Below are 19,800 nucleotides of genomic sequence, written 5' to 3'. Positions count from 1 at the left end.
TTGGAGGCTGGGTGGGGGTGGGGCCGAGGCCACATACATGACTGGAGGCCACATACATGACTCGCACAGAAGCCTTGGCCCAGGGCTCTGCCCGGAGAGATTCAGTGAGGATCCGTTACCTCCCAAACGAACTCTGACTTGTGATAAAAGAAGAGAAGGAATACACAGTGTTCTTGGAAATCCACCCGTTGCATTCTTTGTGATGTCTACCAAACAACAAAAAATATTAACAAAACCTATCTTTTAATTTTTAAAAATAATGATGACTAGCCGGTTCTTTCCAGCTAGCCGCTTCTTAATTAGTCCCAGATGACAGGGATGGGAAGAAGACAGCACCCAGATGAATCCCGGCTAAGAATTTGAGTTTTTTTTTTTTTTTTTTTTTTTTTTTTTTGAGACAGAGTCTCGCTTTGTTGCCCAGGCTAGAAAGAATTTGAGTTTTGAGAAGAGAGAAAAATATCATGGAAATGGCCTGTCCAAAAAGCTGGCACGCTTGTGCACACGCACACACATACACACAGACGCACACACGAGTAGCAAACTGACAATATCCGTTTGCAAATGGTTAATATCGGGAATACGCAAAGAATATCTATTAAAATGGAAAGAAACCCCAAAAGGAAAAGGGGCAACGAATAAGAATAAATAGTTCTTCTAAAAGGGAAGCCCAAATAGTTTAAATGCAGGCAGAGCGATCCCCGCACCCCACTTTCTTCTTGCACTGTCCAGTTTCCGAGAACCCATGCGTGTGTTCTGCTACATGGCCAAAGGGGAATTAAGGTTGGAGATGGGCCTCAGGTTGCTCCCCAGCTGATCTTAAAAGATGCAGACCAGCTTGGGTTCCCCGGGTGGGGCCAGTGTAATCGCAAATTCCCCTAAACGGGAAGGAGAGACGCAGAGAGATTGCAGCGGGAGAAAGAGCACACTGACCATGGCTGGTTTTGCAGATGGGAGCAGCAGCCGAGAGCCAAGGAATGTGGGGAGCTCTGAAACGCTGGAAATAGCAAGGAAACGGATCCTCCCTTTCTCCCTAGAGCCTGCAGAAGGAAGACAGTCCTGCCAGGACGTTGAATCTTATCCCAGGGAGACCCATTGTGGACTCCTGACCTCCAGAACTGCAAGATAACCAATGTGTGTTGTTTTAAGCCACTTCGCTTTAAGCCACTTGCAGCAACCCTAGGAAACTGGTGCAGTGAATAGGCAGAGACGCTCGAATGGAAATGTGATAGGAAATAAAAATAAAAATAAGGAGGTATCATTTTATTCCACCAGGAGAGAGAGAGAGAGCAGCCAGGCCCAGTGGCTCCCGCCTGTAATCCCAGCACTCTGGGAGGCCGAGGCAGGAGGATCCCTTGAGCTCAGGAGTTCAAGACCAGCCTGAGCAAGAACGAGACCCCGTCTCTGCTAAAAATAGAAAACTTAGCCGGGTGTGGTGGTGCACAACTGTAGTTCCAGCTACTCGGGAGCCTGAGGCAGGAGGATTCGCTTGAGCCCAGGAAGTAGAGGCTGAAAGTGCGAGATCCCGGCGTGGCAGGGGCTGTGTCCGGCGGGGACTCACCTCCTGGTTCACAGACGGCGCCTTCTCGCCGTGTCCTCACGTGGTGGAAGGGGCGAGGGAGCTCTCTGGGGTCACCTTTATTATAAGGACTCTGACCCCATTTATGAGGCTCCACCCTCAGGACCTCCTCAGCTCCCAAAGGCCCCACCTGCTAACACCACCCACTTGAGGGTGAGGGCTTCAGTGTATGAATTTTAGGGGGACACAGACGTTCAGACCACAGCAGACTGTGGACCTCAACATGCATAAAGCAGATATTTATTCTAAACCAAATAAAAACACGGGAGGCACAGGGATGTGTATGTGTGCACACATGCATTTAATATTTGAAGGGCTGCCCTGAAAAGGTTACCCAGAGATGGCTTGTTTTCTCTCTCTAAAAGGAAAACAACAGAGCTGACCCAGTGTGGCATGTACCCACCCCTAACACAATCGACCTATCGAGACAGCCTGGTCAGCCCTCGGCAAGGACATTGCGGAATTAACTTAGTCATCGATGGGGAATGTGTAACCCAATGTGAAACTGTAGGCATCAAATCTGATCTCCTTTGAAAGAGTGCTGGTACCTGTTCTCTGTGTTGTTCCTTAAGCCTGAATGAAGCACATCAGTCATTGTTTGCTGTGGTACATATCCCTCTCGATGAACAAAAGTACATCGATATTCAGGTTTTCTGACTTATTTCGATCTGCCCTCCAGGCGAAACGCTTGTTATTGCTACTGTGTCTTTGTTGGTTACTAATTTAGCCACCCAGGTGGCTAATGCTATTGTTTCCACATGTGGAAACCATGCAACGTGTAGCTGTCTTCCTTTAAAGAAAAAAAAAAAATGTAAAACAGACATCACGTCCCAGGTGTTTCATAGGTGCTATGTGGTTTTGCTCCAGGGCTCATGTGCTTGTGTGAACGTGTTCCTTGCATTTTACTTACTTAACAGTCCTGAAATGTTTAGTCTCTCTGGGAAGCTGTTACATAACATCCACGGCGTCTGAGTCACTCGGGGGTACAAAGTGCCAAGGTTGGTAAACAGAGCGAGCTCGTCTCTGCTAACCTGTGCACAGATCATGGGGCAAGGGTGGGTGGTTCATTTAGAATGCAGGTCTCACGTTTTTAGGTCCTAATTTCACGTGCACCCAGGACTTTTTTTTCTCTAGGATGAACAGAGAGGAGGGGCTCTAAGTGTGTCGTTAAATGCATGCATTCTTCTTTTCCAAATAAATGCAGTTGCGCAGTCTAACTTGCAGAAAATGCCTTAAGAAATTATTTTGGGCCGGGCGCAGTGGCTCAAGCCTGTAATCCCAGAACTCTGGGAGGCCGAGGTGGGAGGATGGCTCAAGATCAGGAGTTCGAAACCAGCCTGAGCAAGAGCGAGACCCCGTCTCTACCATAAATAGAAAGAAATTAATTGGCCAACTAAATGTACATATATAGAAAAATTAGCCAGGGATGGTGGCACATGCGTGTAGTCCCAACTACTCGGGAGGCTGAGGCAGAAGGATTGCCTGAGCCCAGGAGTTAGAGGTTACTGTGAGCTAGGCTGACGCCATGGCACTCTAGCCCAGGCAACAGAGTGAGACTCTGTCGAAAGGAAAGAAAGAAAGAAAGAAAGAAAGAAAGAAAGAAAGAAAGAAAGAAAGAAAGAAAGAAAGAGAGAGAGAGAGAGAGAGAGAGAGAGAGAGGAAGGAAGGAAGGAAGGAAGGAAGGAAGGAAGGAAGGAAGGAAGGAAGGAAGGAAGGAAGGAAGGAAGGAAAGGAAAGAAAGGAAAGAAAGGAAAGAAAGAAGGAAGGAAGGAAGGAAGGAAGGAAGGAAGGAAGAAAGAAAGAAAGAAAGAAAGAAAGAAAGAAAGAAAGAAAGAAAGAAATTATTTTAAAGAAAGGAAATTTAAAAAAAAGGGAAGGATATTTGAAGGTGATTTCCCTAAACTGGGGAGGATGGCAATTAGATTTGCATTGTGATAACTGTGGCCATAAAATCAGACGGCAGACAGGTAACTCAATAGGAACCAACACACCAGACTGCAGGAACTGCCTGCAGCCCAGTTTCCAGGTCCTAGCTGGATGTCAGAGAACAGGGTCCCGCTGGCCAGGAGGAGAAACCAGGAGGAGACAGACACAGCCATGGGAAACCCAGCAGATAGCCTGTGTCCCGAAACAAATAATACCCTCCTCCCCCCTGCATGCAAAATAATGTCCATGCAGAACTTCAGAATGGGGCCTTATTTGGAAATAGGGTCTTTGCAGATGTAATTAGTACAGGGTACCAAGATGAAGGCATCATGGATTTAGGGCCCTAAACCCAATCACAGACGGCAGAGGGGATGCAGACGCGGAGGAGAAGCCACGTGGAGGCAGACGGAGGAGGCAGAGACGGGAGTGAGGCTGCGGCCACAAGCCCAGGTTCGCCTGGAGCCCCCGGGAGCCGGGAGAGGCGGGAAGGACCCTCCAGAGGGAGTGTGTCTTTGCCAAAGCCATCATTTCAGACTTCTGGCTGTTAGAGAATAAATCTCTGTTGTTTCAAGCCATGCAGTCTCTGCTAATCTGTTACGGCAGCCACAGGAAACTCATACAAATTGTCTCCAAGACTGTAGGCTAACTAGGAATCATTACCAAACCACACGGTTTCTGTCTAAGCCAAGTGTTTTCTTTGTCTTCCTCTTCTCTGTAAGCATTCAAAGCAATGCCTAGAAGCTTGGTTCTCTCATCCGCGCTTTCTAATTGTTTTGAGTAGTTTGTTTCTCCTACTTTATTCCTAAGCGGATTATATTTAACATTTTTGAAGACCATGGTGCAGAGTGTTTTGATGCCTAACTTAAAATGCTTCGGTTCTCCTTTGAATTTAGTTTGGGTTCCAGAGAATTCTCGAAGCCCAGCCGCTCACAAACGCCCACACTTGGCGTTTATCATCGGGGAAAATCTCAGAGTGCCTCGCTCCTAAGATGATGCAGAGAGAGTCAAAGGTCACGGTGCGTCAGGATGTATTTCCTCGCCCCCGTTTCCGGAATGACCTTACACTTGCTGCACAAGTCACTTCTTGCCCCTTAACCGAGGCCACGCCCTGAATAATGCCCCTGCAGGTAAGAAGAACATCCCAGAAGGTTTCCTTCCCCATGCCGGCAGAAGGCACGGTCTCTCCACCCTTCTCTGGGCCCAGAAATGCTTTTCGAATGACGCTCTTTCCTTTTTCTCAAGCTGCTAGGGTAGCTTCTGTGCAGAATCCCCTAAAAGCTCCCTGGTTTCTATTCCAAGAAGCATTTGCCTGGAAGGAAGAGGAGTCAGCAGAAATGTCGGCCAGATTGGATTGGAGGGGAAAAGAAAACAGAACCAGCCTTGACTCTTTAAACACAGAACCTTTGAAACTAGACTTTCCTCCTGGAGCCGCTGTAGGTTCACAGCAGAACTGAGCGGGAGCTATAGACCGGCACCCCCGTTCTCCGCACACACGACCTTCCCCACCTTCCACGACCCCTCTCGAGGGGTGCATCTGTTCCAGGTGATGAAGTGACATAGACTCATCATCGTCGCTGAGAGCCCACACTTTTCATCCGGGCTCACCCTTGGTATCTTTAAATACAGAAGCCTGAGTATTCGTATTTTCGAGGACGTCTTCCCGAAACGGATAGTTTCCTGTGGGCGAGCAGAGACCACTTGGGATTTTTATTTTGCAAAGGGAGATTGGTCTCGGTTTCTGTGAAATTACCATCCAGACTTGAGGTGTTCGCAGGGCGACACGAATACCAGCCGACACCCAATTCCCTCGCTGTGTCTGTCTACCATTCGCTGGCCTGTGCGGCCAGGAGACAGAGGGGGACAAAATTCCATTATCTCATCCTCTGTCGTCGTTTTTCCTGCCAGGCGAAACCGTCTCCAGAATGGAGAAGCCTGTGACGTCCATTGTTCTAGAAGCTTCTGCTTCAAGCCAGAGGCAGTAATGGATGCATAGCTTCCAATTTGCAACCCTACAAGCATGCCCATGCACAGTGGGGTCAGACCCCGTTTGCATGTGCCTGCACACCGTGTTTTCCCTGTAGGCTGCCGCCCAACCAGCTCGGTGGGATCCTCTCCCGCCTAATTTGCAGGGACCATTCGACTGTGCTGGGGAGATCTTGGGAAGGTCCCTGACATTTACCTTTTACTGATTGACTTGTTTTCCACGCTGCTTGCTCTATTTGAAAACACGCCGCAGAGAAAAAATCTGGAAGCACTTAAGTAAACGCAAGAGAATTCGGGGACGTCTACGGGCCACGCTGTGTGTGCACACAGAGCAAAACAAAAATCTCCCCTCGTGTTCCCGCAGACGATCGGTAGCCTGTATCACCATTTAAGGTTTACCCCTCTGCGGGCGGGGAGCAAGGTTTCCCATGCAACATGGCTAAAAATCTGTTTCTGCTCAGATACAGATACGTCCACACTAGCTATTAGCTTACCCCTGGGGTTTGAGAGCTATGCACGCCCATGAACTCAAGAGTAGAGATTTCCTGTGCAGACTTTTTTTTTTTATTCCCTCTCCCCTCCTGAGTCATGTTAGTGTGTTTGGGGTCAGCCCTTCCCCTGATTACAGAGGCTGGGAAGCAGTGGGGCGTCCAGTCACGTGACTTGGGAAGTCGCTTTTACGGTCCCTGTTAAGAAAATGACACGGTGACCCACTGAGTCCCTTAGAATACTACATCTTCCACGTCACAGTCACTGGGAACGAAAGCTCATGGCTAGACAGAGTCAGTGCGTCACCAGAGACCCTGCCTTTAGGTGGCAGTAAAAGATGGAAAAGAAGATGAAAGGTGCGATAAAGTGACAATAATTGACTGTAGGTTCACCGGATCCTGCGTTACGAACTACAGATGTGGCCCGGGTACGTGTTCAACTCTCTGTAGGCAGGATTGCATTTTGCCTTCCCAACAGCGCCAAGAGGTAAAAATTGTCATTCCTTGTACGCCATTGAGAAAGCTGGTTTCTGGAAGGATGGATGGTGTGTTCTAGTCCACCCAGCCAAGAAAGAGCAGGCAGGAAGAGGCGGTGGTCTGAGCCCCACCGTCCGTCCGATGCAACTACCTATGGCTCTGCTGTCGGTTCAAGGGGTCCTGCATGCCTCACAAGGAAAGTGGATTTCAGGAACCTTATGATCAAGCAGATCAGGAAGAATGATTCTGTCTCCCCTAGGGCAAGGGTCTTTGGGGAGTCCTGAGCTGCAAGCTTTCACTATCTCCTTATTCCTACAGGGACGTGTTCTCAAGGTCCAGGGGGCAGGATTGGAGGATGGGAAGGGACGTGGCAAATATGCCAAGATTTCCTTCCAAACGCACGAATCTAGAGTCTGGGTTGGCATTAGGGTTAGGGTTACGTGGTTGAATTTGAAGAGCAGATGCTTCTCAATCATGTCTTTTCCACGCATTGCCTTTGAAAAGCTGCTAAGGGGCACTCTCCAAAGACAGGATGGGTTGCACAAGGAAATGGTACCGTCAGGCTTGCAAAAAAAAAATGATTTTCATATGCACAGATGTCTTTTGTAGCTCAACGGAGCACAACAGGCAAAAGCTGATGATGAGGCCGTATGGTCAAAATTCTGGTTCAGGAAGAAAAATGCTGCTAAATGGGGGAAAATAGTAGCTGATAAAAATTGCACGGTGCCTCCAGAGACAAGCTGCGGTGCATCAGATTCCGTGGCATTTGGCCACGAGGAAGGCTCCCACCTCTTGTTAACCACGGAGCTCAATATCTTTCTTTGTCTCAAAGCACAGGATGTAGCCACAAGGGCTGACCTGCCCTTCCTTGGATCATCCCTTCCCACCCTGTAGGGAGTGGAATTACTAGTGAGCAGGTGAATCCAATGTAACCGACATTCGCTCCAGACCTTCCGTGTTTAAGGAACTTTGCTGGCATTCCAAGGAATTCCACCGCTGATCGAACGTGGTTCCCGCCCTAGGAGCAAGTTATTCATAGCAAGCAAGCAGGCAAGGCTGGCAGGACGAAAGTCAACACACAAAGACTAAATACACCAAAATACGGATTTGTTTTTTAAATTACGGAATGGTTGCGATTTAGTAGTACTTTTTTTCCTGGATTTGTGGAATTATGTCCTGTGACTTTTCTAAACTCTTTCTTTCTTTTCTTTCCCTTCCTTCCTTCCTTCCTTCCTTCCTTCCTTCCTTCCTTCCTTCCTTCCTTCCTTCCTTCCTTCCTTCCTTCCTTCTTTCCTTTCTTTCTTTGACAGAGTCTGACTCTGTTGCCCAGGCTAGAGTGCCGTGGCATCAGCCTAGCTCACAGCAACCCCCAACTCCTGGGCTCAAGCGATCCTCCTGCCTCAGCCTCCCGAGTAGCTGGGACTACAGGCATGTGCCACCATGCCCTGGTATTTTTTTCTATATATTTTTAGTTAGCCAATTAATTTCTTTCTATTTTTAGTAGACATGGGTCTTGCTCTTGCTCAGGCTGGTTTCCAACTGCTAACTTTGAGCGATCCACCTGCCTCGGCCTCCCAGAGTGCTAGGATTACAGGCGGGAGCCACCGCACCCGGCCTATACATTTCTTAATAGAACTGAAGCTGCTCACTCATTCACTCACTCACTCACTCACTCACTTACATACGCATTCATTCATTCCTCCCATTGAACACCTGGCATATGCCAAGTTCTGTGATAGAAACCACGTCTCAACTAGCAAGGTAAGTGACGGCCCACAGTGCAGGTAAAAGGACACGTTAGCAGTGAGCTTGGATGTAAGGAAATGTGATAGGACCAGGGTAGAGGAGAAGTTTGTCAAAAACAGTGGCAGGGAAAACAACACAAAAAACCGGGGGATCTGCTACCAGTTCTTGACAAGTCAGGCCTGTCAGCAGATGCAAGACGCCCTGGGCAGCCTCAGGGGACCAGGGTGTGGCACCCCTGTTGGATAGGACACCAGCCCTGAAAGCTTCGGTGGTCGGCTGGGGCTTGGGTGGAGAAGGAAGCAGTGGCAACCAGGTGGATGGTAACCGATTACCAAGGTCAACAGATGTTCTGGAGGTGCACTGTTTTAACTCCCTTATTTTGGTGGTTTGATCTATGCATGTTTTGGGCATGCCAAGAAACGGCATACCTAAAGGCCAACTGTGTCCACACATGCTGAAAAGTGAAGTCACAGGAGAAGAGAGTCCCGGTGTAGGGATGGCTGTTCCCCAAATACCCGCAGTATAGACACCAGCCTAGGGGCACAGGGCAGACGGTGACGACCTCCTACCGCGCTTTTGGGGAGGAGCCGAGGAGGCGAACACACCACAGCTATGGGAAACAACTCATGTTCTCCTTCTTCCTTTCCTTCCTCCTCCTAAAGCCCCTGGCTTGAGTGGCTCCTTTCCTGGCGCGTGGACACCGCTTGTTTCTTCCCCGCACAGCGGGTGTCCCTGTCCCCTCTCTTTGCCCCAGGTCTGCTCTGCTGGTAGGCTGGCCTCCCGAAATCCCTCCCCACTTTTCTCCGGTGGTCGGATTCCACCTAGAAGCCGGAACGACCTCCTTTTCCTCCCCTCGCTCCTTGGCGCGGGGACCCCCCCCCCTACTTCTCGCCTGTCTGGTCCGCGCGCGCGCTCAGGTCGTTCCCACTTCGCACAGCCAGCTCCGTGAGGCCCTGCAGAGCTCCCCGCCCTCGCCCTGCCCCCTCCCGAGGCTGCCGGAGCCTGGCGGGAGAACCGCGGCCGGGAGGGAGGCGGGAGGGCGTGGCGCGGGGCTCACGTTGCAGCCGGGCCTGCAGCTCGCGGGATGCCGGCGGGGCCGCGCGCGCTCGCCTGCGCCCGGGCGGGGAGCCGCTGCCAGAGAAAACTCCGTCTGGCCCGGAGAAGCGCAAGCCCGGCTCCTTCTCTCTCCCCTGGAGGGGAAGAAAAGGTTCCCAGCTCGGCAAGGCAGGGCGCTCTCCCAGCGCGGCGGACTTTCCTCAGTGGCTCCCACGTCGCCCCTTCCCCTCCGTGGTCCCCGGACTTTTTCTCGGACAAAGATCGCGCCTTCCCAAAGTTGTCTGCACGCGGCCCCCCGCGGCCCTCCCAGCGGCTGTGGGCGACGCATGCCCACCCGGGACCCGGAGCAATGAAGAAGAGGCGAGAGGAAGGCTGAGCGCACAGCGGCGCGGCCAGGGTCCCTTGGCTCGGGCCCGCGCCCCGTCTCCCCGGGGTGGGGCAGGGTGGGGGTGGGCCGAGGCGTGGACTCGGGGAAGCCTCTCGACGACGCGAATAAAAGGGCGCCGGCTGGCTGTGCCGCGCTGGGAAGCCGAGCTGTCTCGCCCCCGGCCCCGGAAGGGCCATGGCCCCGGCGGACTCCCAGCCGTGACTCGCGCGCCCGGGCCACGCGGATGCTCCCGGCGCACCGTTCCCGTGGGTCGCGGCTTCCAAAGGGCAGGTGAGGACCGACGGTGGCCAGGGCGCCCAGGGGTGGGAGGCACTGGCTTAGCCTGCAGGGGCTGAAGGGAGTGGAGGGGTGCCCCGGGGGACGCCTGGTGCGCTGAGGGCCGGGGGACGAATGGCACTGTTCCCTGGGCACTATATTAAGTAGCTGAGAGGTCGGTTAGGTTCAGGAAGGGAAGCTCATGGAATGAGTCTTGCAGGAGGAGGAGGCTTGGAATAGGTCTAATTAGCGCTCCACTCTTCTCTTTTTCCGTCCTGGTCAGCAGCGCGCCCCCCATGCCTCGGTCTCTCTGGGTCCTGCCCACCCTGCCCAACCCTTGTTTCTAGCGCACAGCCCACGGGGACCCCGAAGTGAAGCCCACTCTGCTCTTGCAGTCTGTTCGGAAAAGGACAGTTGAGGGGGCTCTCTGCAAGTTCCTTGGGCTCGGGTTACACCAGTCTCCCCTCCCTCCTCTTCTTTCCCACGTTTTCCCTAGAAGAGGGGGCGACCGAACCCCTAGAGTGAACTGAGCCCTGCGGAAGGCGGAAAGGTCACTCTTGGAGGGAGCAGGGGTTTGATGGACGAGTCCCAAGAGCGCCATTCTCCGCGCAGCCGGGTCAGCGCGACCCAGAGGGCTCTGGAAGCCGGCCAGGGGCGCAGGGCTGTTCCAGGTTGTCCGCCCCAGGGCGAGTAGGCAGCTGCTCGCTGCTTCGCGCTCCCGCCCCGGCTTCCCCCTCCCCGGGTTCTCAGGCAGGCTGGCCCCGGCGCTCTTGCTGGCGCAGGGCTGTGCAAAGACGTGGGCCCCCGCGTCCCCTGGGAATAGGGTTCTTCTCCGGGGCGAGTTCCCTGGGGTCTCCGACGCGGGGTATGCCAGCGTGGGAGGCTGGCCAGAGCGCCGAGGCAGGGGGGCCATCCCGGGCCGCCTGGGCCAAGTCCGCCCCGCAGGCGCAGGGCGCGGGGCGCTGGCCCGGATGCCCCTGGAAGCCGCCCAGCGCGAGGTCGGGCGCGCAGGCAGAGGCGGGGAAAGCCCGGGCGAGCCAGGGAACTCCTCCGCTGCAGCGCTCTGAGGTGGAGCCCCGCTTGCTTTCTGCAAAGCTGCCCTGCGCACTGTCCATTCTTCACCGGGCGGCTGCAAGGCGGGCCGCGCGCACAGGAATAAGGGAATGACCTGCTCCATCCAGGGCATTGAAAGGGCGGATGGAGCAGCCGCGGGCTTGGCATGTTGACCTCTTCTTCCCTGAGCCGGCTGCAGTTCCTCAGCAGCAGAACCGGGACAAACCGGCAGGCTTCTCCGTTGTTTTCCATTTGCATCGCTATTTTTTTAAGTAAACTTCACCCGAGCGGTGACAAAATTGTTAGACGACGCAGGCATGCCCAATGCATGAGAAAAACCACCGTTGTTCTAAACTAGGTACTACTGATGCCGTCTAACATTTATCTAAGCATTTCTTTTTTTTTTCTTTCCCCCCTTAAGTGATTAGTTTGATCTTTTCTGTTTCCCTGAACACATTTTATTAGGCAATTCCTTTCTCTTTATTTAATGGTCGTGTTTACAGAAGAGTTCCTCCCGGATAAGCAACCAGGCTGTGCCAACATACCCGTGTTGGCTCTTCCAAGACAAAAGTAAATAAATAAGGATAGTAAACAGACCCACAAATAGTGGGATACATTTTGGAACGGAAACTTTGAGGACTGTCATTAAAGGATGAAAATACTCCTGATCATAAAAGACTTTCTTGAAAAGTTGTTTTTTTTTTTTATAACCCAGATATATACGATAGATAATAACTCACTCTTGTCTAGCGGTGCATAACCTGCAGTCTTAAGGCCACAGGTGGCCTTTTGACCGAATCCAAATTTTACAGAACAAATCCTTTTATGGAAAGGGGTGAGGCAGATAAACTTGAACCCTTTCTTGCCTCCTTTGGTGCTCAGAAAAGAACAATCTTGAAGTCAGAAGGCGGGCACAGGGTCCTTGTCATTCGAGGCCAAAATGTAACTTTTAATTCTTTATTACTATAGAAACATAGATATCTCTCCTCCTCCTCCTTTCTCTTCTTCTCTGTCTTGATCTATCTAGATATGGGTAGATATTTAGATGTATGTACATGTGTGCATATTCATGCTTGCTGAGCGCAAAACAGTGGGATTTCCAAATCTTAGTATGCCAGTGAAGCAGGAAGGCTGCATTGTATGATAATCATTAAAGTGACTTGGGAAAGGTGAAAAAGAAATAAGAGTTTCGCCTTTCTTAACTGACCTGTTGTAAGCATCGGTACGATACACGACTTGAAGTCTTGGGAAGCTTCAAGACAGCTCAAACGATGCACAATTCAAATAAAAGTGGCTAAAAAACGAGTCAGCCGGTGCTACCCGAGGATAATAAACGCATCCCGTTTTGCTGTTCCACGCCAGGTATCCGATGACTAGACGCCCCGGCAAGATGCCCACGCCAGCTCCCTGGGGGGCGCTCTCCGTGGTCCTGATCCTGCTCTGGGGCCAGCCTCCCGCGGCGCGGGCCTGTCCACACCCCTGCGCCTGCTATGTTCCCAGCGAGGTCCACTGCACCTTCCGGTCCTTGGCCTCTGTGCCCGCTGGGATCTCCAAAGACGTGGAAAGGATCAATCTGGGGTCTGTACTTCGTTCATTTCTACCTCTCTGCTAGCGCGCTCATGCCTCATTTTGGTTTGGGGACTTGTGCGTGCATCTACTTAACGTCATGTGAAATGTGTTTCCCCCATGCAGTCTCTCTGTTCTGGCATTAGGGGACCTCCAGATTGGGAGATTGGAGGGGAACATCTTTTAAAGATACTAGATGCAGCCCTCTTAGACGATTATCTGAATATTATTCCATCAGATGCAACCGCTACAAGGTCTATATGAACAGAGAGTTAGGAACAGCTTTAGTTTGTAGAGAAATCGCCTTGATATAATAAATAGCATTTCTTCACTATGTTGTGGACTCGAATGCCTATGACACATCCTTAAATACAGGAGGGCTGTTTAAAGAGAGAGGTTTCAGAAACTGTTATTTACTTATTTAAGTACATAGCAAGAGACTTGATAAAATATTAAAACGAATAAGTAGATCACCTGTGGCATTTTCTAACTCATCTGGCTTTGTGACTTTTATGAAATAAAAGAGTTCTTTGGGGTTTTGCCTGCTTAAAATATTAATTTTTTTTCACAAAAAGGTATATTTTTATGCAGCATTCGCAATATGATTTTATGTCTTCATTTCATTTTATGCACACAAGTGTTGACTGTACATAAATGTTAGTTGCTATGAACTTCAGGCGCTCATGTGCAGTTTTGGTAGTCCACAATCATTTGGAGTTCTTCAGAAATATGGATTAGTGATTTTTCCACCATCCAGAAAAGAATGAATTCAATTAGTGTTTGACACGTATCAGCTGCCAGGATGTTTTAATAAAACAAAAGGGCCAAACGTGAGTCTATGATCAAATAATTGTTAATGAGTCTGGACGTCCTACAACACAGAGTTTACAAAAAAAAAAAAAAAATCTTGCATCTGTTGACTATAAAGTCTGGTGGTTGAATAAGAGAATGACAAGTTCATATCAACAGATGGAAGCTTCCCCAATCTGTGGCAATAGACCACTGAACAGATTCCTCAATGAAATCTTGGGAAACTTTACGATTTGACTGTCTGAAAATCCAAACCCACTGCTGATAGCTCGCCGGGAAAAACGAGTTGACTTTGGCGGAGGAAGGAAATATTGATACATAATAAGCCAGTTTTCCTTTTTACAATCTCACAATTTATCAAGACAGGCTTCTTGTCCAATGGGAGTGAGAAAAAAATGGAAGAGGAGCCAAAGTCCATTTGAATCACGGAAGGATGTGGTTTATGCAGAGCGGAAAATAGAGCTTCACCTACAATTGCTCTTTTTTTCTTGCACCTGTCGGGGTGCAAGGTGGCTCTGTCTAGGTGCTGTTATTTTTGCTTTTTGTTTGCATGAACCGTTTTAACACATGGTCCCACTTGCTGGGATCAGCCACATAATCCCTCAGACCCAGCCCGTTGGCAGGCTGCACGGCCGGGAGTTCCTGCCAGACAAGCTTTAGTGGAGCCTCAGAAAAAGTGAGGGAATGGCATGGTGCAGAAAATTGTTTCTCGGTGTGCTTCCTGGGCAGGAGGTTTGCGTGCCTGTGTTGTGTGTTGGGCACAGGCTGTCAGGTTGTAGCTAGCTAATGATAGATGAGTCATTTTCTGCACTCGTCTTCCCCAATGACAGGGCTGCTTGTTTGATAGCTTTAGACTTGCGACTCCAATAAGGCTTACCTTTGGAGAGCTTTGCATCTTGTATACAGTTTCTGGGATGTTTCTCTTGCCAGCTATCTTTAAACAAAAGTATTTTGGTTAAGTGCAAAAACTTAACCAACCTCTAAACTAGAACGTAATCTCCAACGGTTTCACTTAAGCAACTCACAATAAAGACAATGAATTGCACGGTGCTCTAAAGACTTCGCCCCAGGGAATAAAACAAAGGTGTCACAATGCTTCTTTTTCCCTGTTGGTACCAGTGATATCTTGAGATGCTTTTGTGTGATACCAAAAAGAAAAGAAAAAATGTAAAACCCTAGGGAATCACGTCATTGCATGAAATCTGTGACTTCTTTTTGTCTCAGTTTGGAACACGAATCGATATGCTACTTTTTTCATTACTCATAATATCACAGCACTGTTTCTGAAAAATCAATATCTAAATAGAGGATGAGGCTGGCATTGTGCATTTTTTTGGGGGGGGGGGAAGCAAAGCAAGTGCAGTGTGTAACAGATAAAAAACTCAAGGTCTGATTTGTCTTTTAGCAACTTGGAGGGTTTTGTAAGGCTCTCAAGGAATGAGGATTGTTGGCCGAATGGTAACAAAACTTTCTATTCGCACACAGCTGTCTGGAGGGCTCTCTGTCTTCACTGCTTTTTCCTGCTTGGACAAGCTCCAAGATTTTCTGAGAATGTCTATCCAAATATTTTCATCGAGGAAACAAACAAACAAACAAAAATAACGTCCACTTAAGTGTCTGATTTACAGACTTTCAAAGATTCTTTTTTTCCCCCTTTGATTAAAAGTCTCCTTTTAGTGACATCTTTCTGGAACCTCTCCGGTACTCATATCATCTATTTTATTTTAAATTCTGCCTGGCCGAAAGGTACTCGCTGGTACCTTTGACGCAATTTTGCAAATACTGTCTGACGTACACATTTCGCTGAGCTTGCTATGGCATCAGCAACTGCCCATCAACAGGTGATCAACATTCTCTGCAATGTAAGCCAGGTGGCCAGGAAGTTGCAGAACTGGGGTTTACCCAGGTAATCTCTGCAGTTAGATTCTTCTTTTTTCTGAGCGCCATGCCAATTTCCTACAGGTTTGTAGAAGGATGCAAAGGGAACTTGTGCATTCCCCCGGGGCACAGAGAGGAAAGAAAATTTCTCCTCCACTCAACATTCAAGGGGTAACCTAGGCTTCTGTCTGTCTTAGAATAGTCTCCCCATTCCAACAGCATCCACTCCTGTGGCTCTCTAAGTTCTCTTAAAAACAAGCATCAGGAAGATGATAAAGTGATATAGGTCTTTGAGCTGATGTGGTCCCATCCCAGACCTTGGGAGCTGGACTTAACTGGGTGATGTATTCAGGTACGGAGACGATTTAGCCGGTACTTTTCCTCTGTTCCTGTTCTCTGGCCATTTTCCCTTCCTTTCCACCTTGGCATCCACCGTGCTAGTCGGCCATCAAATACAACCTAAGACATTTTGTAGACAAAGACAGGAGAACGCAGCACACACCGTCACACTAACGTGCGCTGGGGAACAGCCAGCTCTTTGTGACTCGTGGTCGAGATCGGGTCTTTGAGCCCCATCTCTTCCGTCTCTGCAGAGCTGCCTCCTCCTTCTGGGATGTCTGCTCCTCCTCACCCACGCGGGCTGCCCTTGGGGGACGGCATTTGCTCCCAGGGCTCTGCTCCACGCGTTGGGTGGCCAACATCTCCCGAATGCACGGCACGGGTCCCCGTCTCGGTCCAGACCTCTGTTCTCACCTCTGCTTGTCACACAAATCTGCAACATCACACAGCTTTGCATGGGCTCCCACACCCCCGGTCTGTCTCAGCCCTCCCCATCTCAGCAAACGGTCTCCCTCCCGTCTAAGCAAAAGCCCTTCCTCCAGGTTCATCATTCTCAGTTCCACCACCTGTCGTCTCTTCCTCTACTGACAGCCGACACCATCCTCCCCGTTGCTTGCCACATCTAGACGAGCCTCAGCTTCCAAGAAACGGGAGAAACTGTTGATGCTGGTAGCTACCCACTTCGGTGTGTTCACCGATCCAGACAGATTGAGTGGCAGAACCCCAAATAACGATAAACAGGTGAGGAAGTGCTTCGCCCACTGACGTCTGGGTGCAGAGCAGGGTTTCCCCAGCTCAGCACCGTGGGCATTTGGGGCGCCGTTTATCCAAGGATAGTTCTTCTTTGTTCTGTGGGGCCGTCCTATGCCTTGCAAAGTGGCACCTCCTTCCAGACTTGTGATAACCAACAATGTCTAGAGATGTTGCCAAATGTCCCCCTAGGGGTAAACTCAGCCCTGGTTGAGACCCAGTGCTGTAGATGGGTGGATGGATAGATGGATGGATGACAGACAGTTAGATAGGTAGAGATGACAGAGACAGACAAACTCTTATCTGTCCATGCCGAGGCAGACCTTCCAAATCTCAGCAATCTTGACCTTCAGGACTGAATCGCTCTTGGCTGTGGTGTCCGTCCCATGCATTGTAGGGTGTTGAGCAGTGTCCCCGGCCGGCACCACTGGAAGCCACTTGCAGCCTGCTCCAGCTGTGACAACCAAACATGTCCCCAGACATTGCTGAATGTCCTCTGCTGGGCATGTTCCAGCTTCAGAACTCTGGCTGGAAGACTCGGCACAGGACGATTCGAGTGAGCATGCCCTGACGTGGCCAAGCTTGGCAAGTCCAAGGAGCAGAGAGGTAGCCAATCGCTCCCGACCTTAAGGCAGGTAGCAGAGTGACTTAGAGAGCTCACCGACGGTCCACCATGGAATGTCCTGCTAAAATGTCAAAGCAAAGCCCAAGTGGATCAAGGATTCACGTCTGTAAATAAAAGTAGGCATCTTGGAACGTAGATTTAAGAAAAAGAGAGTGGAGTTTTTCCAGTGACTTTAAGTCACAGTGATAGACTAGCACGCAGTAAACCTCCAAGGTGGCACCAAAACCAAGCCCCTAATCAGGGCCAATAAACAGAGGGGTGAACTTTTGCATAAAACACCGGAAATCTGTATTGAGATTGCCCTGCCGCAAGCTGGGTGCACACAACGGCACCTCTTTGAGACTTAAGTCCTACGTCTAATGTCACCTCCCCCAAAACTCCCTGTGCCCTGGTCATTGGACTACAGGTAGCCTTCTCCACTTTCTGTCTTGGTCCTTAATCATTGCTTTCTGAAATTTGCTGCTATCTAGAATTATCGATTCCCTCCTTTTTATCTCTTTGCTTGTCTTTTTCGCCAAGAGAGCTGAGCCCTTGACCTGTTTTCTTGACCTGCCCAGAAGAGCAGTGATTGGCAGACACTGGAAGTCCAAACGGTAGCTCCGACCGCATTGCAGAAGGAATCCATGAGTGCATGACTCACACCAAACACCACTGCGTGCTGGGGCAAGCTTACACGACACACCTGCCTTAGTTTCCTGTGTATCTCTGCATCTCTGATAGTACTGCCGCTAGTGTGTAGAGCTGACTGCACCCTGGAACACACGTGCAACATTGACCTGTACATTGCTTTTGCATATTTTTTTTCGTTGCCGTAACATGCCAGTGGCACGACATTCACTCTTTTAGGGTCTGAGGTTCAGGGGCATTTAGGATACTCGTGCTTTTCTGCATCTACCTGGCTCCCAGACATTTGGATCCCTCCGAAAGCAGACCCCATACCCACTAGGGGGTCACTTTCCATTCCTTCTCTCCCCAACGCCAGCCTGTGGGGACCGGCACTTTGTTTTCCGTCGCTGTGAATTTGGCTGTCGGGGGACATTTCTTACCAATGGAGTCATAAGAGTTATGTGACTTGAGCAACTGGCTTCTCTGGCGTGACATGATGTTTCTAGGTTCATCCTCAAGTGTCATTGCTTCATTCTCTTTTCAGCGGTGCATCTTGAGCAGTGGTCATTGCAGCTGCATGATCATCTTGCAAAATAGACTCAAAAGGCGAATTAGAGACGGTGTCCGTTAGACTTCTGCTCACCTGCTGCAGGCTCCTCTGAGACACGGTTTCGGACTGACCTTGCTGCACCCTCCTGTGTGTTACACAATGACTCCTAGTTAGTATTGCACTCAAAGAAAAGTCTTTGCACTATTCTGAGAGGGCCGTCAGCAAATCCACTCTGCAAAAGTGTATTTGCCTCCCATTACGGGCTAGATCACGTGTGGGTGTGTTTTTAAATAAGCAGAAAGAATCAAGGGCTTCCGTCAAAAATAGAAACGGCAACGTGAGAGGGTCGTTAACCACGCCTGACGCTTCGTTTTATCCGTTCTGAACGTGGGTTTTTTGGGTGTGTTTCCAAGAAGAATTATTGAATGGCCATGTTGACTCCTATTATTTTTGTTTTATCATGTCGTTTTTTTGAACTTGTGAATATCTACTTTGTCATCAAACACCTTTTTGTCCTAGAGTATACTACTCATGTGATCTCCTCGCCTACGTACATTTTAGTTGCTGCTTTGCACTGCCTCTTTTTCCAGTCATGTCTCGATTTGGGTGTGAACGCCCTTCCAATCTCCTTACGAGCTGCTTTTCCGTAGACACGGCATTCCTTCCAGAAACTCGGCCGCAGTCCTCGACAAGAGGTGACGTCTGCGGGGGCTGTAGACATTATGTCATCGAACTCACACACGGTCCTCTGAAGATAGAATTATCAGCAGCATTACTCATGAGGGATGTGAGCTTCCAGAAAGTTAAGGAACTTCTCTGGCATAGCCAGGAGGCAGCGGTGAGCGAGTCTGGCCTCAAACCATGAGCCTTTTCCGAGGTTCTGTCTCATCTCTAGCAGATAAGAAGGCAGACTTGAAAACTGGGACCCCAGGTCCTCAACCCACCTTGCTGTGGTCAACGTCTACATTAGACTCTGCAGGATAAACTGAGCTCATTTTTGGGGTGTCTCTTTCTTCTCCTACTCAAATGTTTCGTGCACCGAGGAGGTCATACCTCTAATATCACAAAACAAACCTCATTCCCTTGGGTTTACTAGTCTTTGCAACATTACCTCTGGGGGAGTTTTTGCACCGTGATTTCCGTTTGTTTGAACTTACCGAGTAAAATGCGGGGTCAAGCGTTTATTGCTTCTCCTGCCTTCAGTGAATGGCAGGTGAATGCAAGTGGAAGCTTTGCTCTCGGGCTGTGTGGATGTCTTACCTGTTGCGACTGTGTGTGTTCTTGCACGCTGCTCCGAGTCTTTCGGGAGCTTCCCTTCCTGTATAATGAGGATGTTGTAGGGGTCGTGTTTTTTTTTTTGCAGGAATTTTTAGCCCCTGTCCTGTTTTAACAAGACCTAAATAGCACTAAGCAACGGGGAAAAAAATACACACTTTGGAATCGGACACACCCCGGTTCAACTCTCTTTCCCCGGCTGATTTGCAATGTGACCTTGAAACATTTGCAAATGTTCTGAACCTCGGTTTCTGCTGTGGACAGTTTAGCGGGACGTGCCTGCCTCACGGGATTGAAGTGATGATCGAGTTTGAAAAGTGAATTGCAGAGGACAGAGCTCAACTCCAGCTAAGTCTCCAACCTGCCATGGAATCCAAGGCATGTCTACACTTAGCTGTGAGCCCAGGTCTTTTGAAAGTTTCCTCTCAGTGTTATTAAATACAGCAGCCACTC

The 19,800-nt window shown here is 49.8% G+C and overlaps 1 protein-coding gene across 1 annotated transcript in view; it reads left to right on the top strand.

The window, feature by feature from the left end:
- Window positions 1-9,274: 9,274 nt before the first annotated feature.
- Window positions 9,275-19,800, top strand: part of MXRA5 (matrix remodeling associated 5) — a 36,927-nt gene continuing 26,401 nt past the window's right edge. The window contains exons 1-2 of the mRNA XM_075999586.1: window positions 9,275-9,910; window positions 12,311-12,526. Coding sequence (XP_075855701.1) covers window positions 9,864-9,910; window positions 12,311-12,526 — 263 coding nt within the window. The 5' untranslated portion in view covers window positions 9,275-9,863. The remainder of the gene's footprint in view (window positions 9,911-12,310; window positions 12,527-19,800) is intronic.

The sequence above is a fragment of the Microcebus murinus genome, chromosome X (genome assembly GCF_040939455.1).
Source record: "Microcebus murinus isolate Inina chromosome X, M.murinus_Inina_mat1.0, whole genome shotgun sequence".
In the NCBI taxonomy this organism is placed as follows: domain Eukaryota; kingdom Metazoa; phylum Chordata; class Mammalia; order Primates; family Cheirogaleidae; genus Microcebus; species Microcebus murinus.
This window is presented reverse-complemented; position numbering and strand designations above follow the sequence as displayed.